The following is a 27278-nucleotide window of genomic DNA, read 5'->3' as shown; positions in this document are numbered from 1 at the left end:
TTCACATGATAGGATCTGAAAAAATAATAAATCAAATACTTGCTCACTTCACATCATCCTGTGGCATGAAGAAGAAACTTCATCCTTTCTAACCCTTCAATGGAGTATCGGCATTAATAACGCTCAGCGAGGCATGAGCCAAGAAGTGCTCCAAAGAGATTTATAGTCATCAGTTAATTCAGTGCTCCACAAATACAACAAGGTTCCTACATACCACAATTCACCCTGAGCTTGGAAGTAGCCCATCCCTTGTCATGCCACGGAGGACATCAACCACAGCGTCCACGTTACCTTCCTTCCGATTGAGATCAATAAGGGCCTTCGATGTTTCTGCATCTGCTAGCGAACAGCAATTCAGCAACTCCTGAATCACGGTATCTGCTTCAACAGTCATCCCCTCTTCAAATAGGCCCCTAACCAATGAAATAGTGCTTGTTGAATTAGGAGGAAAACCACACTGCAGCATTTTCTTATGGAAGTTGAGAGCCTTCAGAACATTTCCTCCCCGACAATGCCCATGAATGAGTACAGCATACACTGAACCATCCAGCTTCCAACCTCTGTCCAACATTGACTGGTAAACTTTGTCAGCTTCATTCATCAAGCCTTTCATGGAAAATCCCTTAAGAAGAGCCACCACACTCTTGAACTCAGCTTTCCTGCAACAACGCATCAGAGCCTCATATTTAATGTTGTCTGGAACAGGGTCTTCGTAGTACAGCTTGAAGAGTAACCGTTGTGCTTCCTTTGTACGTGCTGACTTGCTAAGCCCATCTATAAGCACACTGTATGTCACAACATCAGGGAGAACTCCTTTCTTTATCATCTCATCGTGCAGAGAAAGAGCTTTCTCAACATCCCCCTCCTTGCAATGGCCATCAATCAGTATTGTATAAGTAAATTCATCAGGCTGTAGGCCAAGTTGAAGCATCTTCTCAAAGAGTTCACATGCATCACTGAGTCTTTTCTCCTCGCAAAGACCCCTTATGAGCGATGAGTAGGTGATTGCATCTGGAATCACGCCTTTTTTCAGCATTTTCCGGTTCAATTCAAATGCAGAATCTGTATCACCAATCTTACAGTACCCACTGAGAATTGTACTATATGTCACGACGTCAGGCTTCACTCCTTTAGCCTCCATTTCATCGACCAACTCCCTCGCTTCGTCCATTCTTCCTAACTTGCAGTAACCATTGATAAGCGCATTGTAGCACACTACTGAAGGCTTGATCCTGCATTCCCTCATCTCCTTCAGTGCGAGCAATGCGTCATCCAAGAACCCGTTCTTGCAGAACCCGTCTATCAGTGCTGTGAAAGCGATCTCATTCATCCGGAGGCCCCTCTCCTTCATCTGCCCCACCAGGGCCACTGCCCGCTCCAAGTTCCCAGCCCTGCACATCGCATGGATAAGCGACGTAAACGTCATAACATCTGGTGCAACCCCTTTCTGAGACATCTCTGAGAACACCGTCAGCGCCTCATGCAGGCAGCCTGCCTTGCAGTACCCACTCACCAAGGTGTTATAACTGACCCCATCGGGGGCCAACCCCTCCCTCGCCATTCCGTCGAACACCTTGCGCGCGTCCTCCATCCTCCCCGCCTTGCACATCCCGTTCACCACCGTGTTGAAGGTCACCAGGCTCGGCCTCACCCCGGCCTCCCGCATCGCGGCGACGAGCCTCTTCGCGCCGCCCACGTCCCCGGCCCTGCAGAACGCGGCGACGAGCGTGTTGTAGGTGACGGCGTTGGGCGCGCACCCCGCGGCGCGCATGTCGCCGTCCACGACGGCCGCGAGCGCCTCCTCGCGGCGGCCGCGGGCGCAGAGCGCGCGGACGAGGATGTTGTAGGTGTACACGTTGGGGGCCACGCCGGCGCGGAGCATGGAGCCCTCGAGGAAGCGCCGCGCGGAGGCGAGCGAGGCGTCGGAGAGCGCGAGGAGCACGGCGTTGTAGGCGGGGAGGGAGGGCGCGTAGCCCGCCGACCTGGCGAACGCGAGCGCCGCGGCGGCGAGGGACGGGGAGGGGAGGGAGGCGTAGGCCCTGATGAGCGCGTCGAACGGCCGCGGCGGCGGCGGGGAAGGGAGGAGGCGGAGCGCGGAGAGCAGCGCGAGGAGGAGCGGCAGCGGCGGGAAGGAGGCCGCGAGGCGGGAGGCGGCCTGGGGCGAGAGCGGGAGGTGGCGCCGGCGGAGCGGGGGCGGGAGGGGCGGCGTGCGCGGGATCGGGTTGAGGAGCGCCGCGAGGTGCGCATGCTGCACCGGGTGCTGGTGGAGGCTGCCGGACGCGCCCGCCGCTTGCCGCGCGGCCGCCATGCTCAGGTGCGAGGCGGCGGCGCACGGGCCTGTGGCATTTGGGTCAGCTGGGAGTGCCGACTTGGTGGGACCCGGTGGTCAGCTGGCCACTGAGGCACTGACCCAACGGCCGCCGGCCAAATTCACCGTTTTGACCTTAACGCTGGGCCAAATCTCTCACGATTTGGTTGGTTGGAATTATGTATTTTGATGGCATTTTTAATGTGAGCCCTGACCCTAGTTTTGAAGATTTCTTCCAAGTCCATGCTGAATTATTGAAACTGTGGTTTGTGATGTGTACTAACCCTTAGGTTTTGTCAAATATTAGTGATTTGTGATGTGGATGACCTAGGGTTAGAGTTAGGATTTGTATGAGATGGATTCACGGCGAAAGAAACCGATTGTTACATAAAAGTCACTGGTCGGGAATAGAGAATACCATTGTTTTGTGATCTTAGCATGGCCCATAAGGTTGTAGCTGGTGGTGGCATGCTTAAGGCGATCGAGCTGAAACCGTCGGTAAATCCTATCTAAAGAAAGGCTTGCGGTTTGAGGACATGCTAGAATACAAGATGTGGTTGCGTGGGAATGTTGTTAAGCACCATAGACATACACCGCTAAATGTTAGAGGCGAGGATGCTCATGGAAAGTCCATGCAAGAATCAATGGATGGTGGAAGATATCAAGTTGTCATGCCATTCGCCAGTGCAAAATGCCAACAACTAATGCACTCAAGACGCATTATCAGCTGGCCTCTAAATTCATCGGATATAAATTGACGACACATGTAGTCGTAGACTCGCCCATTAGGTGAAGTTGATGATTGGTTTGGTGCAAACTCTCTTTGGATATAAAGGTGATGTATGGAAAGGCATAGAAGGACAAGCAAGTCGCCCTTAGAATGGTGTACGCCGGATGGGAAGAATCATACAACCACCTTCCTAGGTTGTTGGGAGTGATGACCTAGAAACCTAAGCACGTATCATGTAGCCGAGAATGATGGTGTTTTCGCCATACCTTATGGACGTTCAACCCATGAATCGCGACCTTTAAGCATTGTTGGTCATTTTTGTCATTGCACACACAGTATCTATTCTCTCTCAACCAAATCTAACCCAGACAATCTTCAAAAAGTTAGGGAAAACATAAATTAGGGCCACCAAGCAAAAACAAATGCACCTAAAATAGTAGGTTTTAACCGTAAAAAATTGAAGGAGTTTTTTCGACTATTCAATTTTTTTAAGGAGTTGAAGGAAAATCCATAAGCTAGGAAGGGATTCGGTGGAGGAGGATAGAGTATTATGGGACGGAGGGAGTATTTTAAAAAAAAATCAAGCATTTGAATTTTTTTTTGAACAAGTACTTCAAAAATGTTAAATGTATATAAAAAATGTTGACCTTCAATTTATTAACATATATTTTAAAAATGTTAATCAAGCATTTGAAAAATGCTATATGTGTATAGAGAAAATGTTGACCATGTATTGAATTTTTTAATCTTGTGTTGTATTAAAAAAGTTAATTAAACATTTGAAAAAAATGTATATAAAATATGTTGATTGTGTATTAAAAAATAGTTAATCTTGCATTTGAAAAAAAAGTTCATCAAGCATTTCAGAAATGTCAAATGTGTATAAAAAAATGTTGACCATGCATAACAAAAATGTTAATGTTGTATTTGATAAATTTTAATGAAGCATTTGAAAATGTTAAAATTTTACATAAAAAATATTTTGACCATTTATTAAAAAATCTTGTATTTAAAAATGTTAACCAAACATTTGAAAAATATTTAAAACATGTATAGAAAAAATGTTGACCAATTCATAAACCGAGAAAGAAACAAAGAAAAAAAGAAAATCAATGAAAACCAAGAAAGAAACAAAAGAAAACGAAGAAAGAAAACCGAAAAAAGGAAAGCAAAAAACCAAATAAAAACCAAGAAAGAAACAACGAAAGACAAAGAAAAAAGAAAGAAAAGAAAAACCAATGAAAATCATGAAAAAGCAAAAAAACAAAGATGAAAAAAACATAAGACGAAAAAACCGTTGAAGAAATAGAGAAACCGTAAGAAAAAATAAAACAAAAAATACCTCAAAGAAACCAATACATCAACCACCACGAGCGATCTTCTCGATCGAAATCAGCGAACGGAAGGAACATATGAAAAACAGACGGTAGCAGGGTGAAAATGCTTCATGCTAGACCCCGGAGGAACACTCGCCATAAGCGAGATATAGCACTTGTATTCATTTTGTGCTATGCTAAAAACTTGCCCAAGTATTTTTTTTAGGGTTTTTCTTTTTGAGTTGTTTTTTTCTTCTTAGGGTTTAGGGTGATTCTGGCCGACGCCGCGTGTCGCGTCATAAAACGGGGGGTTTCCGTTCGGGCTCTCTCCTCCTCCTCCTCCTCTGTATATGGACTGCTCTGATCTAGTGGACGTGTGGCATAAACCGAGTGCACTCTGGGTAAACGGTGTAGATATGATGAAGGAAATCAAGCAGATGGTCGAAGCTTTTCAGGGTTTCAAACTTCTTTGGATTCGTCGTGAAGCAAACTGGGCGGTGCACCTATGTGCTAAAATAAGCTCTTAGCATTTCTTATTTTTACATGCTTTCATGTAATTCCAGAGAACCGTTCAATCAGATTGTAATCTCTCAGTTTAATAAAGCGATGGATTAATGTAAAAAAAATGGCAACAAAGGCTAGAAGACCGATTCCTGATAAATGGCTCTCTTACCGAACGTCGTACGACATTGATGTTGTTCAGATTGTTGCCCCTTTACATAAAAATGGTGGATCCTGAAAACAACTATTATTCACATCCTTCCTAGTTAAAAAGACAATAGTTGAACAATATAGACAATTACCTCCCCTTTCTCGATGGCCCATCCACAATGTATGATCGTACTCGACCCCAAGTTTAGGGTATCGATAATTTTCTGCCGTCCTACACAATACATTAATATTCTCATTACTAAGTTTGAACTTACGCATACATGCAAATTATACAAGTCTAAATGCCAAACATGTCGATTTATGCTCATTATTTAAAAACTGTAAGAACCCTATACCACTTCCATACATCAATATATGCTATTAATATGACACATAATCGAAAAAAAGAATTCATATGTACAAATACATTTGAACAAACAAAGATACTATCACTAGTTCAAAAAAAAACATATAACTATACTTTGTTTTATCACATCTATACATATATGCTATCACACATATGCTAGTCCATACATCAATACATTTGAACAAGCTAGCATGCCACATTTCTCTGTAAAAGACATACATCCATACATCAATAAACTCATATACAAAGTCAAACAAGCCATACATACTACACAATATATTTCATCCGTACATCCATCTATAAAGCCATACATTCATGCTTGCTTTAAGCCACACATTCATGTATAAAGTCATACACATCCATACACCAATACACACAAATTCTCCAATAACTTCTTCCTAAAGCCATGAACACAAGACACCATATACATGAGCACACAAAAAATCTCTTCTATCTCAACCAAATATAGCACACACAATTTTCAAAAAGTTAGGAAAAACACAAACTAGCGTTCCACCAAGCGTGCAAAAATGCACCTAAAATGGCAGGTTTTAACGTAGAAAATTGAAGAGTCGGAGGAGAACCCTCATGCACCGTGGAAGATCTCAGATCCACGAGTTTTGAAGGAGAAAACCTGCGATTTGATAGGGATTTGGAAGAGGAGGAGAGATGAGCAACACCCTTATTTTTCCCCGCGGTTAGAAACCCCGTGGGGGCCGCGAATGGGCCGGGCACCACCCGCAACCCCGCTGAGCACTTACCTATCCGGCACGCAACACCACTTACCCTCACGTTTCATGCAACGTCACAGACGTGTCCAGTTCGCCTTCGCCACATCGGTCGATCGGCGGCAACTTGGCTTGTGGGTGGGCGAGGTAGTAGCGTCGAGGACCTCAGCGCTGCACTATATAGGTGCTCGGTCAGGGTAATTTCGTGTAATTCTTTGATGAAGGGGTTCATTTTGTGCTATGCTAAACTTGCCCAAGGTCATCTTAAAAGAAAAACTTGCCCAAGGCCTCTTTTTTTTAGGGTTTAGGGAGGTTCTGGCCGACGCCGCGTGTCGCGTCATAAAACGGGGGGGTTTCCGTTCGGGCTCTCTCCCCCTCCTCCTCCTCTCCATTCTTCGTCCGGCGTTTCCCGAAGCCTCGTCCGACGCGACGCACGCCCCGAGGTGAGGACCACGAATCCCACCCAATACCCTTCGAATCCGCGTGCATTCTCGGCCCCCGCTCGCGCGCCTCGCCGATTGCCCCGAGGTTCCGACGCCCCCGCCGTGGGTTTTCTCTCTCGCGGTTCTCCCTGGCTCGTGTCGGGGGTGCGATTCGTGTTCGTTCTGGGAGGGGCGGTGCGCCCGCCCGATCCGTCGCGGTGGGGTGTCGCGGCGGCGCCCTTGGGTGGGTTCCGGGGTGGCATCTTCGTGATTTGTCGTGGGTTGGGCCGGTACGGATGGCTGGCTAGGGTTACTCCCAAAATTTCTCGTTCTCGTCGAATTCTCAACGGAAATAGGCAGATTGGGTTGGATTGGAGGCCCTGCTTGTGTCAAATTATCTCTTATTTAAGCACGTCTTGGTCGATTTGTTGATAATTTGGTAGTGGGTGCGTTGTTGATGGCGGCAGGATCAGGCATTGGTATTGTGTTCCTGGATTCCGTTTCGTAGATGATTGGTTTGCTATCTTGTGTGCGTGGTTACAAGTTTTGATTGCTTGGCGGGCCAGATAGCTTCGGTACTGCCAAAATCCCTTCGGTGCCTTTATGGTAAATTAGGACTCTGCGTTCCTCAGATAGCATTGGATCCCCTTGCCTTGCGTATAACTATTGTATTTCTTGAAAGATATGAACTAATGCTTTCTTTGTCGCATGTTCCTCGCAACCAGCAACTCTATCAATGTGATAACCGTCCTATCATCATTTGATTGATTATAACCACTGCACTTGTTAGATTTTGAAGGGAGAAAAAGAAGTTGAACCATGGGGAAGAGAAAGTCAGCTGCTAAGCCACCTCCTAAGAAGCGGATGGACAAGCTCGACACTGTCTTTTCCTGCCCGTTCTGCAATCATGGCAGCAGTGTTGAATGCCGAATGTTAGTACTGTCTTCACATGTTTTCCTGTTAAATTGGTTGGTACTGGATTGCTATCCATTCAACATTGTGACTGGGGTTTCCCTCTTTTTTTTCCCTTCAGTGATATGAAGAATCTGATTGGTGAGGCCAATTGTCGAATCTGCCAGGAAAGCTTCAGCACCACTGTAAATGGTATGTCCAATTTGTACATAGAACTGCAAATTGTACTCCTAAAGTAGGTGCCCATACTGATTGATTCTCAGCTAGAAAATTCCGCACCAGACATCTCATTGTTTTTGTTTCTTCTCAACCTAATGCTTACAGCTCTAGGAACATGGTATAGCTTATCTATAAATTTCCTGCAACCATGCCTATCTCATATACTCTTAGGGTTTTAGTCATTCTAATCAACTAGGTCATAATGGAGCAGTGCCGAAGTAGTTATCTTGTACAGTTATATGCGTACTTGGTTGTCATTGAATCACACAACCATGCTTGTAAGATAAGCCCTGTGGCTCCCTATTTTTTCATGTTCCAAGTCTGAGTTAACTGAATTGCTTGAAATAAACCTGCATCGTCAGAAGCTCAGAACTGAACCTGTATAATAATACTGCTTAAATGAAAAACAGTGTTGTAGAGGGTTAACCTTTGTTGTGCCACATGTTTTCAAGTTTGTGTATAACACTATAACCATGTCATGTAAAGGAAACAGTGTTCAGTAGAGTTTTTTACCCTTGCTAAGCTACATGTATTTAGTATATTGTATATTGTACTAATTATCTGTTTTATTTGGTGCAGCGCTGACTGAGCCTATTGATATGTAAGTCAAATCCAACAAATAACTCTTGACTAGTGAGTTGGTGCAAATACGTCAGAGACCAGGAACTGAAGATCGTATCATCTTTCCTGCAGATACAGCGAATGGATCGATGAGTGCGAGCGCGTCAACACTGTCGAAGATGATGATGGTGCATGAGCATGTCTGGTTGCAAAATGAAATGGTTATTACTCCTATGACTGTAATGCGTTGGTGTTATTGGCTGCCACATTCAGCCATGTCTGTAGTAGCGTTATGGCTGATCGAACCGTTAGTAGGCAGTTCATCCTGCGTTTAATAAACAAGCGATGATATTGTGTACTTGCGTTTGAACCTTAATAGTAGTGTTGCATGTCCAGGGTTGGTTCTCTGCCAGTATGTTAGTATAATGGTTGAGATTAGGACTAATTTCAGTACCAGAGAAGAATGCTATGTTGGTGGTTGTTCTCAAGCTTGTGGTTTGTTCATGTATCTGAGTCATGTTTGCCATTCATCAGGCTGACTTTGCTTGTTTTAAGTTCGAAATGGAGTAGAAATCTGCAATGGTGAATAAGCTTGCAGGTTAAGGTGTAGCAAAATTTGCATATTTCCTCCCAGCATGAAAATGGCATTGAAGTCTGCTTTTGGTCTTCAAAAAATTCAGAATATTTCTGAATTCCCGTTTTTGCACTGGGATCAAGGGTGCCACCCTCCAGAAAATCCATTTTATTTAGCATACCAACATGTCAACCTACCAAGTACAAGAAATTTCAAAAAAAAAAAGTAGAAGAAATGCAAATAGAAACATGACCAAAAAACATTAGCCTTCACTTGACCTGACAGTTCCTGCTTGCCCAGGGGCAGTATATTTCTGTTTATGTAATGTAGATCAGGGGATTACCCCAAACTTGATGAACTTGTATGAAGCATACATTTATTACAAACAGTGGAAACTAAACTAGCCCTACTTGTTAGCCGGTCTCTCCCATCAACTTCTCAAAGAAAACAAGACTACTCCAGGATTACAACCTTTCTTTGCCGCTGCTTGATTGTGATCCCTGCCAAGATCTTAAGTGGCATAAGTTTTGCTTCCCAAAAATTGTTCCAGTAATTCACAACCGATCCATCCTCTCCAACCACGACTAGCTAATCTTGCTACTGTGGCGTCGCCGAGGGTGCTTCGCTTTTCTTGATGCCGTAAGCAATGTAGTTTATACTAGTATCATCAGACAGGGACCACTCTCTGGTCAACGGATTGTAGAAGAACCCTGCCATTTCCTCCACCTGGAGACAAGATGTCAAGCTGTCAGCTATATAAAGTGGCAGCAAGATCATCGCCCGGGAGTGATTAGTAGCTTACGGAGATTGAGGCTCGTTGCAGTGCTAGGACTAGCTCCTCGGGGGTGACTAGTTTGGACCACTCATGTGTGCCTATAGGAAGCTGTAAAAGTACAAAGAAAACCATTAAGACTTTAAGAGTACAGTGTCATTGATTCAGATTCATCGGAGCATCAACCTTAGTAGGAATGAGCATATATTGAAACAGCTTGTTGATTATTTTGTGAATGAACATGATAGCACTCTATTTCCTTGGAGGATCTGAACCCTTATTGAATTCTAGCCCAACAAACACAGCTATACAGATCAATATATCCATATTTATCTGTCATCTGTTATACACGGCTATACACAGCCCTTCCTACCATTGCATATGCAAAGTCATATGATAGGCTGATGAATTGAACAACATTTCTTTTGGCTTGAGACTGCTCATGAGTCATGAGCATTAGCAATTAGGACATCTTACAATCTCAGGAGTCAAGATTTTGCTAAGCTAGCAACCGTGGACTGCCAACTATGTGAATCAATCTTCCGTAGGAATTGAAACAAAAAAAATGCAAGATGGACAATAAGGCTAACCCATCTGAGAATATATTCAGCACCAACAATGGCAGCCGCATATGCTCTCATTGACCGGTTGATTGTAGAAATCACAGTGGCACCATTAGGAACTGTCAAAGCTGATAGAGATTGGCAGAACTCCAAAGGATTGGCAACATGCTCAATCACCTGCAAATATATTAAGATAATTCATTTTTTTGATCCAGTACACTAGTTTAGTTAAGAAAGCTGTACGTGCAAGGCACACAGTACTTAATCATCCTATTCACAAAGAGCTTATACAGTGTGGTATGTGTTATGATATTCACAAAGTTCTCCCAATATTTTGCACTGGTGTCTCCTTTTCGTTGAACACATGACTTGACTTAGGGGTTGAGAGACGACAAAAAAATGAGGGAGACTACACATGCAGGCAGAATAGATTCATCATGAACTTCTTGTAGCTTAATTGATTGGATGGCGGAGATGGCTCTTCTATTTGTATTGATGCCCCTGACAAATAAAATATAAGTTGAACTGTCCTAACTAATGGGATTGTATCCCTTATTGGATTATATCCATTCTTTGAGTGGCTAGAGCCAGCAGCCCCCCTAACACACGGTTCTAGCAGAAGCTATAGCCTATATGCTTGTAATACATGATAAAAGCAGTCTTCAATATCAAACAAAGGTTTTAAAAGGGATCCTGCATCAGTGAATTACCAAAACACCTCTCTGATAGTGTATGCTATGCTAAATGAGCTATGGAGGCAATCTATTTTTTATCAAACACCTTTGGAAGACAACAGGGGTGTAAGACAGGACGAAAAATGTTCATACCTCAAGAGAAATTACAGCATCAAATTGCTTGTTCTCTTTTACCAAATCCTCTGCATATGAACAATAATACATATAACTTTTGCTATTTTCAGCCATAAGAAACAGCAGATGTAAATTACTTATATATCTCAATTTAATCTCTCTTGTCTAAATTTGAAAGCTGAGGATCTTCCTTTACAGTCTGGTTAATTACTGAGAAAATATATGTTCAATCAAGACATCAAATGTTTGAACTACATAGTTGGGCTACATAACTAACTGTCACTGGAATATGCCCTGGAAGCCATTACCAGCAGTTGTGCAGCAATACTCAATGGAAGCAGTTGTTGGATCAGATGCCTGCAAAGGAACGAAGCAAAAATCGTTGGCTAAAAATATAATAAATCCATCATGGTTCTGGCAATTTCGGCAGTGTAAAATCATGAACAATCGATGCACTTCTAGGGGCATTTGATATTTATACATGAGTAAAAGGACTAAAGGTCGAGGAAAAAAACATAGAAGCCATCAGTCCTAAAAGGCTTAATACTGCATGCATAGTGATCATATGCTATATCATCAGGTAAAGTATGAACAAGACCGTATTTATTAGCATTATATGTTTCACTGTTATCAGCAGGAAGCCAATAATAAAACTTAGTAGTATACCTTTCTCGTCTAAATTATACGTAAAATAAGTGACAAGAAAATAAGCACAGCTATTTCTACTAAACAATTGACATGAAGATGAGTAATACATACGGCATGAATGTGCGCAATCTTTATATTCTTGTCAACAGCATCAATACCAGTAACTGTAGCTCCCATCCGAGCAAGAGGCTGTCATCCAACACAGATGATCCAAAAGGTCAACAAATATTTTATCCATCAGTTCAATCACATGAGAGAACACATGTTAAAGTCCCAATTGCATTGTAACACTAAAAAGACGTTGACCTGAGACAAAGACTGACAATTTCAAACCAACTAGTTAGTACTCCCTCCGTTCAAAAATACTTGAAGTTCTGGGTTTATCCCAAGTACACATCAATAAGCTTAACTCAGGCTGTAGGCAAGGAGAACACATCATGGATAGTTTAAGACATTTATTATAGGCTATAGAGATCAGCAAGTCAAAATGCTGAAGATAGCTATAGTTGTGAATAGGAATTTAAATCTAAAAGTTCAATGTGAGTAAGTTGTATAATGTGATACCTGACATAAAACAGAATATGATAAGTAAGAAGGAAAATATTGCATATTCATTATCCTTATCCATTTCTATATCAGTGAACTAGATGACTTAATTCTCCCTTTCACACAGATGAAAAACCCTCAAAAACTATTTACCATCTAGTATATTAACCACCAGAAGGTTTTAATTATTAAAAAAAAAATTGGCTGACAAAGCCTTTATACCTCTGAGAGAATGCCACCTCCACATCCAACATCAATAACTTTAAGACCTTCGAGTGGCTTAGCTGAATATGGATCCCTCCTGGAAGAATTAACAACTTTAGACAGTAGAGCAAATCTGGATCTCTTAGGATGAACTTAGGCAAAATACAGCAAAAGGCAACGATATTGATGATGAGAACTGAGCAACGGAAAAATAATCACAATACAGAATAAGGAACAGTACAATAAGTAGTCCAGTACTTGTCTTCTCTTCAGGGAAAAAGAAAAACTAACAACCACAACAGCAATGCTCTATAGAAAACAAAATGCAGGATACGTTAAATGTACCTGAAATGTCTACAGAGTGTGGAGCGGATAAAAGACAGCCTTGTCGGATTCATCAAATGCAATGGTTTGAATGGACCTTGAGAATCCCACCTATTTATTCCAGAAGCAGTATCATCATCAGTAACCAATCATATGCAAAGGAAAAACTTGCCACGCCCTTCACTTTGAGCATCTTAACATACAGACTATACTAAGTGCTGCACTGGCAGAGTGGCAGACAAATGCTTCTTCATAGAACAGAGATGATATGATAGAAAGACCCCAAACACCAGATTTGATTTTAATAACCATTGTTAAACATGAAAAACTATGTAGGCATTCTCAACGCACACCATAGTACTTTTCGTGCAATTCCCTGAACATGTTGAGGCACGTTGATATATATATATATATATATATATATAAAACATATATAGAGGCATGTTGATGATATATACAGAACAAAAATGTATACCAATTCACTGGAAAGCGTCGACAAACTACACCAGCTGTTGCAGCTTATTCTAACTTCTAAGCAACTCATGGCTGCACCAGAACAAGTACCTAAGTCTGGTGCTCGCGATGCCAACAGTGACTGATTCCCTGTGCATAATGTTCATCATTGTGACCTGTGGCAGGCCTATTTCGCTATTCGGATCCAACAGGTCCAACAATTTTTGCAGCTCCAGTTTGCTCCAAATTTTTAACCAAACATTCAGAGCATAAAGCACGGGGGTTCACCGACTCAGGAGGCCAGAGTGGGATCTCACCAGGTCTCGGCGATGGCGGCGAACTTGGCCACCTCGGCGGGGTTCAGCGACGACGCGGCGGATCCCCCGCCCGCGTGCCGCGGCGGGCCCTGGGGAGGAGACGGCGGAGGCGGCGGGAGCGAGGAAGCGGCGGCGGCGGAAGCCCAGCGGCGCCATTGCGGGGGTAGGGCGTGGGGAGACGAGAGGCCCGGGTCGAGAAGGCGCGCGCCTCCGCGGTGCGGGACGGCGGAGGAGGCGAGGGCTCGGCGGAGCGGCGGCGCGACGCGGCGCAGCATCGTGTGCTGTTGCGCGAGCGGAGCCGGCGGCGACCACGGTGGTGGTGCTCTGGAATCTGTCGCGTCGCTTCGAAGGGGTCGTCTGGCTGGACGTGGCGAGATCACGACCGTAGGATTCCGATCCACGGTTCGGGTTGGAACTTCCGTGGAATGCACCGTGCCTATCAACAGCTGCTGGACATCAAGGTGTGTTTGGTTGTAAAATCAAGTGGAGTGAAATGTAATGGTTTTATCTCTTTGTTTGATATAGCTAATGGGATAGAATGGAATAATTTCGTCTGAGCGTTTGGTTCCGGCTATTGCTTGTTTGTGTGGAGTATATCGTATGACAGATGTATAGTATTTGTTAGGTGGATTAGCGTGTTAAACGGAGCTCACACAAGGACTTTGATGGGCCAAACACACAAAGGCATTCCCATAATTTGATTTTGGTGACAAAGTAGGCAAACCGTTGTGAAGATAGGTCTATATACTGTATAAGTAAACAAAATGATTGATTCCAAACACTGTGTATGTATTGATTGTGTCTTCATTTTTGTTTGCAATGTATAATTTTTTTTTTTGCAGTATGTTGCTTGAGAGCCCAGCAAAAGCTAGATGCAACATAGTCTCTACTATTAAAGGGGGATCGAACGTCGTGATGGTTCGACCTCGTTCGATCCCCCCTCCCTTCAAACAAAAACCATCACCCGAGGTCCACACGCATGTAGCAGCCCAAAAATCACCAACTCAGCCCATGTACGAGATCCGCCTCGTTCGATTCCCCCTCTCCTCGTACGTGAAAAAAGGACCTCCTCGCACGAAAGAAAAAAAAGGAAAAGAAAATAAAACAGCCCACGTACGCACGTCGTCCCACCTCCAGGCTCCCACTCCCCTTCCCCCAATTCCATCGCTCTCGATCTCATGGCTCTATCTCCGTCGCTGACCTCCTCCTGCGTGCGGCAACTTCAAGCGGCAGCACACTGCAGCCATATCATCTCTTTAGATTGGAGCGGTGGATCGCGCCCTTGCCATATCGTTTCTTCTTCATTGACTCCAGGAGGAGCTCCACGCGGGGAGGGCGATGAGAAGGAGCGGCGCATGATGAATGACGGCCCAGGTAACGCGATCTCCCTATCTTCGCTCCACCTCATCTTCTTGAAGGAAATATGCCCTAGAGGCAATAATAAAGTATTATATATTTCCTTATATCATGATAAATGTTTATTATTCATGCTAGAATTGTATTAACCGGAAACATAATACATGTGTGAATACATAGACAAACAGAGTGTCACTAGTATGCCTCTACTTGACTAGCTCGTTAATCAAAGATGGTTATGTTTCCTAGCCATAGACATGAGTTGTCATTTGATTAACGGGATCACCTCATTAGGAGAATGACGTGATTGACTTGACCCATTCCGTTAGCTTAGCACCCGATCGTTTAGTATGTTGCTATTGCTTTCTTCATGACTTATACATGTTCCTATGACTATGAGATTATGCAACTCCCGTTTACCGGAGGAACACTTTGTGTGCTGCCAAACGTCACAACGTAAATGGGTGATTATAAAGGTGCTCTACAGGTGTCTCCAAAGGTACTTGTTGGGTTGGCGTATTTCGAGATTAGGATTTGTCACTCCGATTGTCGGAGAGGTATCTCTGGGCCCACTCGGTAATGCACATCACTATAAGCCTTGCAAGCATTGTGACTAATGAGTTAGTTGCGGGATGATGTATTACGGAACGAGTAAAGAGACTTGCCGGTAACGAGATTGAACTAGGTATCGAGATACCGACGATCGAATCTCGGGCAAGTAACATACCGATGACAAAGGGAACAACGTATGTTGTTATGCGGTCTGACCGATAAAGATCTTCGTAGAATATGTGGGAGCCAGGTCCCGCTATTGGTTATTGACCGGAGAGGTGTCTCGGCCATGTCTACATAGTTCTCGAACCCGAAGGGTCCGCACGCTTAACGTTACGATGACAGTTTTATTGAGTTTTGATGTACCGAAGGAGTTCGGAGTCCCGTATGAGATCGGGGACATGGCGAGGAGTCTCGAAATGGCCGAGACGTAAAGATCGATATATTGGACGACTATATTCGGACTTCGGAAAGGTTCCGAGTGATTCGGGTATTTTTCGGAGTATCGGAGAGTTACGGGAATTCGTATTGGGCCTTAATGGGCCATACGGGAAAGGAGGGAAAGACCCCAAAGGGTGGCCGCACCCCTCCCCATGGGCTAGTCCGAATTGGACTAGGGAGGGGGGGCGCCCCCTTCCTTCTTTCTCCTTCCCCCTTCCCTTCTCCTACTCCCACAAGGAAAGGAGGAGTCCTACTCCCGGTGGGAGTAGGACTCCCCCCTTTGGCGCGCCTCTCCCCTTGGCCGGCTGCCTCCCCCTTGCTCCTTTATATACGGGGGCAGGGGGCACCCCAGAGACACAACAATTGATCCTTGAGATCTCTTAGCCGTGTGCGGTGCCCCCCTCCACCATATTACACCTCGATAATACCGTTGCGGAGCTTAGGCGAAGCCCTGCGTCGGTGGAACATCATCATCGTCACCACGCTGTCGTGCTAACGAAACTCTCCCTCAACACTCGGCTGGATCGGAGTTCGAGGGACGTCATCGAGCTGAACGTGTGTAGAACTCGGAGGTGCCGTACGTTCGGTACTTGATCGGTCGGATCGTGAAGACGTACGACTACATCAACTGCGTTGTGATAACGCTTCCGCTGTCGGTCTACGAGGGTACGTGGACAACACTCTCCCCTCTCGTTGCTATGCATCACCATGATCTTGCGTGTGCGTAGGAATTTTTTTGAAATTACTACGTTCCCCAACAGTGGCATCCGAGCCTGGTTTTATGCGTTGATGCTATGCACGAGTAGAACACAAGTGAGTTGTGGGCGATATAAGTCATACTGCTTACCAGCATGTCATACTTTGGTTCAGCGGTATTGTGAGATGAAGCGGCCCAGACCGACATTACGCGTACGCTTACGCGAGACTGGTTTCACCGTTGCGAGCACTCGTTGCTTAAAGGTGACCGGCGGGTGTCTGTCTCTCTCACTTTAGTTGAACCGAGTGTGGCTACGCCCGGTCCTTGCGAAGGTTAAAACAACACCAACTTGACAAACTATCATTGTGGTTTTGATGCGTAGGTAAGAACGGTTCTTGCTAAACCCGTAGCAGCCACGTAAAACATGCAACAACAAAGTAGAGGACGTCTAACTTGTTTTTGCAGGGCATGTTGTGATGTGATATGGTCAAGACATGATGTGATATAATGTGTTGTATGAGATGATCATGTTTTGTAACCGAGTTATCGGCAACTGGCAGGAGCCATATGGTTGTCGCTTTATTGTATGAGATGCAATCGCCATGTAATAGTTTTACTTTATCACTAAGCGGTAGCGATAGTCGTAAAGCAATAAGTTGGCGAGACGACAACGTTACTACGATGGAGATCAAGGTGTCGAGCCGGTGACGATGGTGATCATGATGGTGCTTCGGAGATGGAGATCACGAGCACGGTGCTTCGGAGATGGAGATCACAAGCACAAGATGATGATGGCCATATCATATCACTTATATTGATTGCATGTGATGTTAATCCTTTATGCATCTTATCTTGCTTTGATTGACGGTAGCATTATAAGATGATCTCTCACTAAAATTTCAAGACAAAAGTGTTCTCCCTGAGTATGCACCGTTGCGAAAGTTCTTCGTGCTGAGACACTACGTGTTAATCGGGTGTGATAGGCTCTACGTTCAAATACAACGGGTGCAAAACAGTTGCACACGCGGAATACTCAGGTTAAACTTGACGAGCCTAGCATATATACAGATATGGCCTCGGAACACAGAGACCAAAAGGTCGAGCGTGAATCATATAGTAGATATGATCAACATAGTGATGTTCACCATTGAGACTACTCCATCTCACGTGTTAATCGGACATGGTTTAGTTGCTTTGGATCACGCAATCACTTAGATGATTAGAGGGATGTCTATCTAAGTGGGAGTTCTTAAGTAATTGTTGAAAATATGCCCTAGAGGCAATAATAAATGGTTATTATTATATTTCTTTGTTCATGATAATCGTCTATTGTTCATGCTATAATTGTATTGTCCGGAAATCGTAATACATGTGTGAATACATAGACCACAACGTGTCCCTAGTAAGCCTCTAATTGACTAGCTCGTTGATCAACAGATAGTCATGGTTTCCTGACTATGGACATTGGATGTCATTGATAACGGGATCACATCATTAGGAGAATGATGTGATGGACAAGACCCAATCCTAAGCATAGCATAAAATATCGTGTAGTTTCGTTTGCTAGAGCTTTTCCAATGTCAAGTATCTTTTCCTTAGACCATGAGATCGTGCAACTCCCGGATACCGTAGGAGTGCTTTGGGTGTGCCAAACGTCACAACGTAACTGGGTGACTATAAAGGTGCACTACGGGTATCTCCGAAAGTGTCTGTTGGGTTGGCACGGTTCGAGACTGGGATTTGTCACTCCGTGTGACGGAGAGGTATCTCTGGGCCCACTCAGTAATGCATCATCATAATGAGCTCTATGTGACTAAGGCGTTAGTCACGGGATCATGCATTGCGGTACGAGTAAAGAGACTTGCCGGTAACGAGATTGAACAAGGTATAGGGATACCGACGATCGAATCTCGGGCAAGTAACATACCGATTGACAAAGGGAATTGCATACGGGATTGATTGAATCCTCGACACCGTGGTTCATCCGATGAGATCATCGTGGAACATGTGGGAGCCAACATGGGTATCCAGATCCCGCTGTTGGTTATTGACTGGAGAGGCGTCTCGGTCATGTCTGCATGTCTCCCGAACCCGTAGGGTCTACACACTTAAGGTTCGGTGACGCTAGGGTTGTAGAGATATGTGTATGCGGAAACCCGAAAGTTGTTCGGAGTCTCGGATGAGATCCCGGACGTCACGAGAGGTTCCGGAATGGTCCGGAGGTGAAGAATTATATATAGGAAGTCAAGTTTCGGCCACCGGGAAAGTTTCGAGGGTTACCGGTATTGTACCGGGACCACCGGAAGGGTCCCGGGGGTCCACCAGGTGGGGCCACCTATCCCGGAGGGCCCCGTGGGCTGAAGTGGGAAGGGAACCAGCCCCTAGTGGGCTGGGCGCCCCCCCATGGGCCTCCCCCCATGCCCCTAGGGTTTGGGAACCCTAGGGTGGGGGGGCTTCCCACTTGCCTTGGGGGGCAAGTCACCCCCTTGGCCGCCGCCCCCACCCTAGATGGGATCTTGGCCGGCGCCCCCCCTCCCAGGGGGCCTATATAAAGGGGGGGAGGGAGGGCAGAAACACAACAGCCTTGGGCGCCTCCCTCCTCCCCTGCAACACCTCTCTCTCTCTCGTATAAGCTCGGCGAAGCCCTGCCGGCATCCCGCTACATCCACCACCACGCCGTCGTGCTGCTGGATCTCCATCAACCTCTCCTTCCCTCTTGCTGGATCAAGAAGGAGGAGACGTCGCTACACCGTACGTGTGTTGAACGCGGAGGTGCCGTCCGTTCGGCACTCGGTCATCGGTGATTTGGATCACGGCGAGTATGACTCCGTCATCCACGTTCATTGGAACGCTTCCGCTCGCGATCTACAAGGGTATGTAGATGCACTCCTTTCCCCTCGTTGCTAGTAGACTCCATAGATGCATCTTGGTGAGCGTAGGAAAATTTTAAAATTATGCTACGATTCCCAACAGTAATATGATTAATTGAACTTAAATTTATCATGAACTTAGTCCTGATAGTATTTTGCAAATTATGTTGTAGATCAATAGCTCGCGTTGTTGCTTCCCTGTGTTTATTTTTGATATGTTCCTAGAGAAAAATTATGTTGAAAGATGTTAGTAGCAAAGATGCGGATTGGATCCGTGATCTGAGGATTATCCTCATTGCTGCACAGAAAAATTATGTCCTTGATGCACCGCTAGGTGACAGACCTATTGCAGGAGCAGATGCAGACGTTATGAACGTTTGGCTAGCTCAATATGATGACTACTTGATAGTTTAGTGCACCATGCTTAACGGCTTAGAATCGGGACTTCAAAGACGTTTTGAACGCCATGGACCATATGAGATGTTCCAGGAGTTGAAGTTAATATTTCAAGCAAATACCCGAGTTGAGAGATATGAAGTCTCCAACAAGTTCTATAGCTAAAAGATGGAGGAGAATCGCTCAACTAGTGAGCATGTGCTCAGATTGTCTGGGTACTACAATCGCTTCAATCAAGTGGGAGTTAATCTTCCAGATAAAATAGTGATTGACAGAATTCTCTAGTCACCATCACCAAGTTAGTAGAACTTCGTGATGAACTATAGTATGTAAGGGATGACGAAAGTTATTTCCGAGCTCTTCGCGATGCTGAAATCGACGAAGGTAGAAATCAAGAAAGAGCATCAAGTGTTGATGGTTAACAAGACCACTAGTTTCAAGAAAAGGGCAAAGGGGTAGAAGGGGAACTTCAAGAAGAACGACAAGCAAGTTGCTACTCAAGTGAAGAAGCCCAATTCTATACCTAAGCCTGAGACTAAGTGCTTCTACTGCAAAGGGACTGGTCACTGGAAGCGGAACAGCCCCAAGTATTTGGTGGATAAGAAGGATGGCAAAGTGAAGAAAAGGTATATTGGATATACATGTTATTGATGTGTACTTTACTAGTGTTTATAGCAACCCCTCAGTATTTGATACTGGTTTAGTTGCTAAAGTAGTAACTCGAAACGGGAGTTGCAGAATAAACAGAGACTAGTAAAAGGAGAGGTGACGATGTGTGTTGGAAGTAGTTCCAAGATTGATATGATCATCATCGCACACTCCCTATACTCCCTATACTTTCGGGATTAGTGTTGAAACTAAATAAGTGTTATTTGGTGTTTGCGTTAAGCATGAATATGATTTGATCATGTTTATTGCAATACGGTTATTCATTTAAGTTAGAGAACAATTGTTGTTCTGTTTACATGAATAAAAACCTTCTATGGTCATACACACCAACGAAAATGGTTTGTTGGATCTCGATCGTAGTGATACACATATTCATAATAATGAAGCCAAAAGATGCAAAGTTAATAATGATAGTGCAACTTATTTGTGGCACTGCCGTTTAGGTCATATTGGTGTAAAGCGCATGAAGAAACTCCATACTGATGGGATTTTGGAATCACTTGATTATGAATCACTTGATGCTTGCGAACCGTGCCTCATGGGCAAGATGACTAAAACGCCGTTCTCCGGAACTATGGAGAGAGCAACAGATTTGTTGGAAATCATACAGATGTATGTGGTCCAATGAATATTAAGGCTCGTGGCGGATATCGTTATTTTCTCACCTTCACAGATGATTTGAGCAGATATGGGTATATTGTGACGCCCCCGATTTGACCGTACACTAATCATGCACGCAAATGTGTACGATCAAGATCAGGGACTCACGGGAAGATATCATAACACAACTCTACAACATAAATAAGTCATACAAGCATCATAATACAAGCCAGGGGCCTCGAGGGCTCGAATACAATTGCTCGATCATAGACGAGTCAGCGGAAGCAACAATATCTGAGTACAGACATAAGTTAAACAAGTTTGCCTTAAGAAGGCTAGCACAAAAGTAGCAACGATAAAAAAGGCAAGGCCTCCTGCCTGGGACCTCCTAACTACTCCTCGAAGCCGAACTCCACGTAGAATCATCCTCGGGATCTCTAGCTCCTGGACTCCAGCATCTGGTTGCGACAATCCGGTATAGAAAGGGGAAAAGAGGGAGAAAAGCAACCGTGAGTACTCATCCAAAGTACTCGCAAGCAAGGAGCTACACTACATATGCATGGGTATATGTGTAAAGGACCATATCAGTGGACTGAACTGCAGAATGCCAGAATAAAAGGGGGATAGCTAGTCCTGTCGAAGACTACGCTTCTGGCCATCTCCATATTGCAGCATGTAGAAGAGAGTAGATTGAAGTACTCCAAGTAGCATCGTATAGCATAATCCTACCCGGCAATCCCCTCCTCGTCGCCCTGTTAGAGAGCGATCACCGGGTTGTATCTGGCACTTGGAAGGGTGTATTTTATTCAGTATCCAGTTCTAGTTGTCATAAGGTCAAGGTACAACTCCGGGTCGTCCTTTTACCGAGGGACACGGCTATTCGAATAGATAAACTTCCCTGCAGGGGTGCACCACATAACCCAACACGCTCGATCCCATTTGGCCGGACACACTTTTCTGGGTCATGCCCGGCCTCGGAAGATCAACACGTCGCAGCCCCACCTAGGCACAACAGAGCGGTCAGCACGCCGGTCTAATCCTAAGCGCGCAGGGGTCTGGGCCCATCGCCCTATGCACACCTGCACGTTGCGAACGCGGCCGCGAGCAGACCTAGCAACCCGCACGATCACGGCGGTTACGTCAAAGCGGTCCAACACGGCGCGCGCCACTCAGTCGCTGACGTCACGAAGGCTTCGGCTGATACCACGACGCCGGGATACCCATAACTACTCCCGCGTAGATGGTTAGTGCGTATAGACCAAATGGCCAGACTCAGATCAAATACCAAGATCTCGTTAAGCGTGTTAAGTAACCGCGAACGCCGACCAGGACTAGGCCCACCTCTCACCTAGGCGGTCTCAACCTGCCCTGTCGCTTCGCCACAAAGTAACAGTTGGGGGCTGTCGGGAACCCAGGCCCACCTCTACCGGGATGGAGCCACCTGTCCTTTCAGCCCCCTCATCAGAATCACTTGCGGGTACTCAACGAGCCGACCCGACTTTAGTCACCACTTGTGTCATGTATATAAAGTATATAGTATATACCCGTGATCACCTCCCGAAGTGATCACGGCCCAGTAGTATAGCATGGCAGACGGACAAGAGTGTAGGGCCACTGATGGAACACTAGCATCCTATACTAAGCAATAGGATTGCAGGTAAAGGTATCAACAGTAGAAGCAAGGGCAGGCTATGCATCAGTATAGGATTAACGGAAAGCAGTAACATGCTACACTACTCTAATGCAAGTAGTATAGAGAAGACTAGGCGATATCTGGTGATCAAGGGGGGGGGCTTGCCTGGTTGCTCTGGCAAGTAGGAGGGGTCGTCAACTTCGTAGTCGAACTGGGCAGTAGCAGTGTCGGTCTCGTAGTCTACCGAAGAGAAGAGGGGGGAAGAAACAGTAAATACAATGCAAACATAAGCATGACGATGCGTGACATGACAATGAACAGTGCGAGGTGTGTCCTAACGCGACAGTAGGTGGTACCGGCGAAGGGGGGGGACATCCGGGAAAGTATTTCCGCTGTTTCGCGTTTTCGGACAGACGGACCGGAGGGGGAAAGTTGCGAGTTCGATAGGTTAGGGAGGTGTGGTGGACGAACGGACTGCGTATCCGGATTCGTCTCGTCGTTCTGAGCAACTTTCATGTAGAAAGTATTTTCATCTGAGCTACGGTTTAAAAGATATGATTTTCTAAAGATTTACTAATTTCTGGAATTTAATTAATCATTTAATTTAATTCGAAATTGGATTTATGACATCAGCATGATGTCATCCTGACATCAGCAGTCAACAGGGGTTGACTAAGTCAAACTGACATGTGGGTCCAATGGGACCCACCTGTCATTCTCTGTTTAGGTTAATTAGGGTTTATCTAGTTAATTACTGTTTAATTAAATTAACTAACTAATTAGATTAATTTAAACAGGATTAATTAACTTAATTAATTTAGTTAATTAATTAATTAAATTTATTTTTATTTTTATTTTCTTATTTATTTATTTTTATTAATTAATTTATTATTTGTATTATTATTATTATTTATATTTTTTAATTCTTTCTTTTTTTGTTCTCAGGGGCGTGGGGCCCCCTAGTCAGTGGCTCAGGAGGAGCCATAGCGGGTGTGGGCTACGGGCACAGCCCGAACGGGCGAGGGGGATACGGGCGACGGGCGCCCGCCCATCGGGGCCCTTGCCCAGGCCAGCGGCAGGGCGCCGGCGGCCAAGGGCGGCGCTAGGCGAGGCCGCGGCCGGTGCGAGGAGTAAGGCAGGCGCGGCGGTTGCCGAGGTCGGGCGCGGGTGGAGGTGGCCGCGGACGGCAGTGGCTGGGGCGCGCGCGGGGAAGGGCGCGTACGGCGAGTGGGCGGCGGTCCGGCGAAGTGCACAGGGGCGCGGCGACGCACGACGGTGGATGTGCGGGACGGCGGGGAAAGGGAAACAGGGGAATGGGGTTCTCACCCCCGTTGCAGGGGAGTTTGGCGGCGAGGCGCGATGGCGCCGACGGGGAGGAGGACGAGGCGGACGGCGGTGAGGTTCGGGGTCGGCCGGCGATGGATAGGCGGGGCGGGGCAGTCCAGCGACCGACGAGGTGGGGCGTCGGGGTGGCGCCGGGGACGAGCGCCGGCGCCAGGGGCGCGGGGTGGCACCGGGCGACGTCAGGCTCGGCGGGGCGGCGCTGGCCGTCGGCGATGACGACAGGAGGAGCGGCGCGTCCAGATCGGGGAGAGGGGGGAAGAGAGCGAGGGGAGAGTGGGTGGTTGGGCTAGGGTTGGGGGGAGTGGATAAGGAGGAGTGGGGGAGTGGCCGGCTGGGCCTTTGCCCAGTTGGGCCGATGGCCTGCTGGGCCGGAGCCCGGGGGGTTCTTCCTTTTTTTTGTATTTATTTGTTTTCTATTTATTAGTTTTATTTATTTATTTTCTATATATTTTTGTTTTATAAAATATACAAGTAGTACCTAAATTAGTGTTACAAAATACCCCAATGCCACAAAAAGTTTGGTGACAAAATAAAATAGTTTAGTAATTTATTATTTGTAAAAGGCATTTAATTAATTGTTTTTGCTACTGTTTAAATCCTTATAGTTAATATAAGCATTATATAAAAGTTTGGTTTCTCCACCATAATTGCTTACGATTTATTTGAAACAACCCGAACATTTTAGTTTTAATTTTTTGAAAACTTTTGATGTTTGCCTTGATTTTCAAATTTGACTTTGGATCGGTTTCGGACTAACGCGAGATTAACAATAGTAACCGAGGTGACGTGGCATCACTAGCGTGGAATTACTGTAGCGTAATTATCCGGGCGTCACATATATCTACTTAATGAAACATAAGTCTGAAACATTTGAAAAGTTCATATAATTTCAGAGTGAACTGGGAAATCATCGTAACAAGAAAAATAAAGTTTCTACGATCTGATCGTGGAGAAGAGTATTTTAGTTACGAGTTTGGCCTTCAGTTAAAACAATGTGAAATAGTTTCACTACTCACGCCACCTGGAACACCACAGCATAATGGTGTGTCCGAACGTCATAACCGTACTTTATTGGATATAGTGCAATCTATGATGTCTTTTACCGATCTACCACTATCGTTTTAGGGTTATGCATTAGAGACAGCTGCATTCACGTTAAATAGGCTACCATCTAAATCCGTTGAGACGACATCTTATGAACTGTGGTTTGGCAAGAAACCAAAGTTGTCGTTTCTTAAAATTTGGGGTTGCGATGCTTATGTGAAAAAGTTTCATCTTGATAAGCTCAAACCCAAATCGGAGAAATGTGTCTTCATAGGATACCCAAAGGAGACTGTTGGGTACACCTTCTATCACAGATCCGAAGGCAAGACATTCGTTGCTAAGAATGGATCCTTTCTAGAGAAGGAGTTTCTCTCGAAAGAAGTGAGTGGGAGGAAAGTAGAACTTGATGAGGTAACTGTACCTGCTCCCTTATTGGAAAGTAGTTCATCACAGAAATCTGTTCCTGTGACTTCTACACCAATTAGTGAGGAAGTTAATGATGATGATCATGTAACTTCAGATCAAGTTACTACCAAACCTCGTAGGTAAACCAGAGTAAGATCCGCACCAGAGTGGTACGGTAATCCTGTTCTGGAGGTTATGTTACTAGACCATGACGAACCTACGAACTATGAAGAAGCGATGGTGAGCCCAGATTCCGCAAAATGGCTTAAGGCCATGAAATCTGAGATGAGATCCATGTATGAGAACAAAGTGTGGACTTTGGTTGACTTGCCTGATGATCGGCAAGCAATTGAGAATAAATGGATCTTCAAGAGGAAGACAGACGCTGATAGTAGTGTTACTATCTACAAAGCTAGAATTGTCGCAAAAAGGTTTTCGACAAGTTCAAAGTGTTGACTACGATGAGAGTTTCTCACTCGTATCTATGCTTAAGTCTGTCCGAATCATGTTAGCAATTGCCGCATTTTATGAAATATGGCAAATGGATAAACAAAACTGCATTCCTTAATGGATTTATTAAAGAAGAGTTGTATATGATGCAACCAGAAGGTTTTGTCAATCCTAAAGGTGCTAACAAAATATGCAAGCTCCAGCGATCCATCTGTGGACTGGTGCAAGCATCTCGGAGTTGGAATATACGCTTTGATAAGTTGATCAAAGGATATAGTTTTATACAGACTTGCCGTGAAGCCTGTATTTACAAGAAAGTGAGTGGGAGCACTACATCATTTCTGATAAGTATATGTGAATGACATATTGTTGATCGGAAATAATGTAAAATTATTCTGCAAAGCATAAAGGAGTGTTTGAAAGGAGTTTTTCAAAGAAAGACCTCAGTGAAGCTGCTTACATATTGAGCATCAAGAACTATAGAGATAGATCAAGACGCTTGATAAGTTTTTTCAATGAGTACATACCTTAACAAGATTTTGAAGTAGTTCAAAATAGAACAGTCAAAGAAAGAGTTCTTGCCTGTGTTACAAGGTGTGAAATTGAGTAAGACTCAAAGCCCGACCACAGCAGAAGATAGAAAGAGAATGAAAGTCATTCCCTATGCCTTGGCCATAGGTTCTATAAAGTATGCCATGCTGTGTACCAGATCTATTGTATACCCTACACTGATTTTCGCAAGGGAGTACAATAGTGATCTAGGAGTAGATCACTGGACAGCGGTCAAAAAATTATCCTTAGTGGAATAAGGATATGTTTCTCGATTATGGAAGTGAAAAAATGTTCGTCGTAAAGGGTTACGTCGATGCAAGTTTTGACACTAAATCTAGATGACTCTAAGTCTCGGTCTAGATACATATTGAAAGTGGGAGCAATTAGCTAGAGTAGCTCCGTGCAGAGCATTGTAGACATAGAAATTTGCAAAAAACTTACGGATCTAAATGTGACAGACCCATTGACTAAAATTATCTCACAATCAAAACATGATCACACCTTAGTACTCTTTGGGTGTTAATCACATAGCGATGTGAACTAGATTATTGACTCTAGTAAACCCTTTGAGTGTTGGTCACATAGAGATGTGAACTATGGGTGTTAATCACATGGTGATGTGAATTATTGATGTTAAATCACATGGCGATGTGAACTAGATTATTGACTCTAGTGCAAGTGGGAGACTAAAGGAAATATGCCCTAGAGGCAATAATAAAGTATTATATATTTCCTTATATCATGATAAATGTTTATTATTCATGCTAGAATTGTATTAACCGGAAACATAATACATGTGTGAATACATAGACAAACAGAGTGTCACTAGTATGCATCTACTTGAC

General features: G+C 44.7%; 3 protein-coding genes across 4 annotated transcripts; 1 reads left to right on the top strand and 2 right to left on the bottom strand.

The window, feature by feature from the left end:
- Positions 1-68: 68 nt before the first annotated feature.
- Positions 69-2416, bottom strand: LOC109762718 (uncharacterized). Its single transcript, XM_020321595.4, has one exon. It carries the CDS (start codon positions 2306-2308, stop codon positions 221-223), a length of 2088 nt encoding a protein of 695 aa, XP_020177184.1. The 5' UTR covers positions 2309-2416; the 3' UTR covers positions 69-220.
- A 3991-nt stretch (positions 2417-6407) lies between these two features.
- Positions 6408-8744, top strand: LOC109762704 (transcription elongation factor 1 homolog). 2 transcript variants are annotated; one of them, XM_020321580.4, is made up of 5 exons: positions 6408-6543; positions 7313-7454; positions 7556-7626; positions 8233-8254; positions 8347-8744. In XM_020321580.4, the coding sequence occupies exons 2-5, from the start codon at positions 7342-7344 to the stop codon at positions 8408-8410; spliced, it is 270 nt and encodes an 89-aa protein (XP_020177169.1). In that variant the 5' UTR covers positions 6408-6543; positions 7313-7341; the 3' UTR covers positions 8411-8744. The 2 variants fall into 2 exon arrangements, with proteins under 2 accessions (XP_020177169.1, XP_040252340.1); XM_040396406.3 differs by lacking the exon at positions 6408-6543 and adding an exon at positions 6659-6812.
- Positions 8745-9037: 293 nt separating this feature from the next.
- LOC109762703 (ubiquinone biosynthesis O-methyltransferase, mitochondrial) lies at positions 9038-13830 on the bottom strand. Its single transcript, XM_020321579.4, has 9 exons — positions 13425-13830; positions 12676-12765; positions 12349-12427; positions 11692-11769; positions 11241-11289; positions 10951-11000; positions 10151-10300; positions 9591-9671; positions 9038-9514 (listed from the first exon to the last, which is right to left on the bottom strand). Exons 1-9 carry the CDS (start codon positions 13697-13699, stop codon positions 9386-9388), a joined length of 981 nt encoding a protein of 326 aa, XP_020177168.1. The 5' UTR covers positions 13700-13830; the 3' UTR covers positions 9038-9385.
- Between the last annotated feature and the right edge of the window lie 13448 nt (positions 13831-27278).

Source organism: Aegilops tauschii, chromosome 7 (assembly GCF_002575655.3).
Source record: "Aegilops tauschii subsp. strangulata cultivar AL8/78 chromosome 7, Aet v6.0, whole genome shotgun sequence".
NCBI lineage: Eukaryota > Viridiplantae > Streptophyta > Magnoliopsida > Poales > Poaceae > Aegilops > Aegilops tauschii.
Note: the sequence above shows the minus strand (reverse complement) of the source record. Positions and strands in the feature narration are given on the sequence as shown.

Bases quoted from the DNA above. Each gene is read 5' to 3' on its own strand.
- LOC109762718 (XM_020321595.4), bottom strand. From the start codon at position 2,308: ATGGCGGCCGCGCGGCAAGCGGCGGGCGCGTCCGGCAGCCTCCACCAG.
- LOC109762704 (XM_020321580.4), top strand. From the start codon at position 7,342: ATGGGGAAGAGAAAGTCAGCTGCTAAGCCACCTCCTAAGAAGCGGATG. The intron at 7,455-7,555 runs GTTAGTACTGTC...TTTTCCCTTCAG, and splicing joins AGCAGTGTTGAATGCCGAAT to TGATATGAAGAATCTGATTG. The intron at 7,627-8,232 runs GTATGTCCAATT...TATTTGGTGCAG, and splicing joins CTTCAGCACCACTGTAAATG to CGCTGACTGAGCCTATTGAT.
- LOC109762703 (XM_020321579.4), bottom strand. From the start codon at position 13,699: ATGCTGCGCCGCGTCGCGCCGCCGCTCCGCCGAGCCCTCGCCTCCTCC. The intron at 11,770-12,348 runs GTATAAAGGCTT...GTTGGATGACAG, and splicing joins GAGGTGGCATTCTCTCAGAG to CCTCTTGCTCGGATGGGAGC. The intron at 9,672-10,150 runs GTTAGCCTTATT...GTACTTTTACAG, and splicing joins CTGAATATATTCTCAGATGG to CTTCCTATAGGCACACATGA.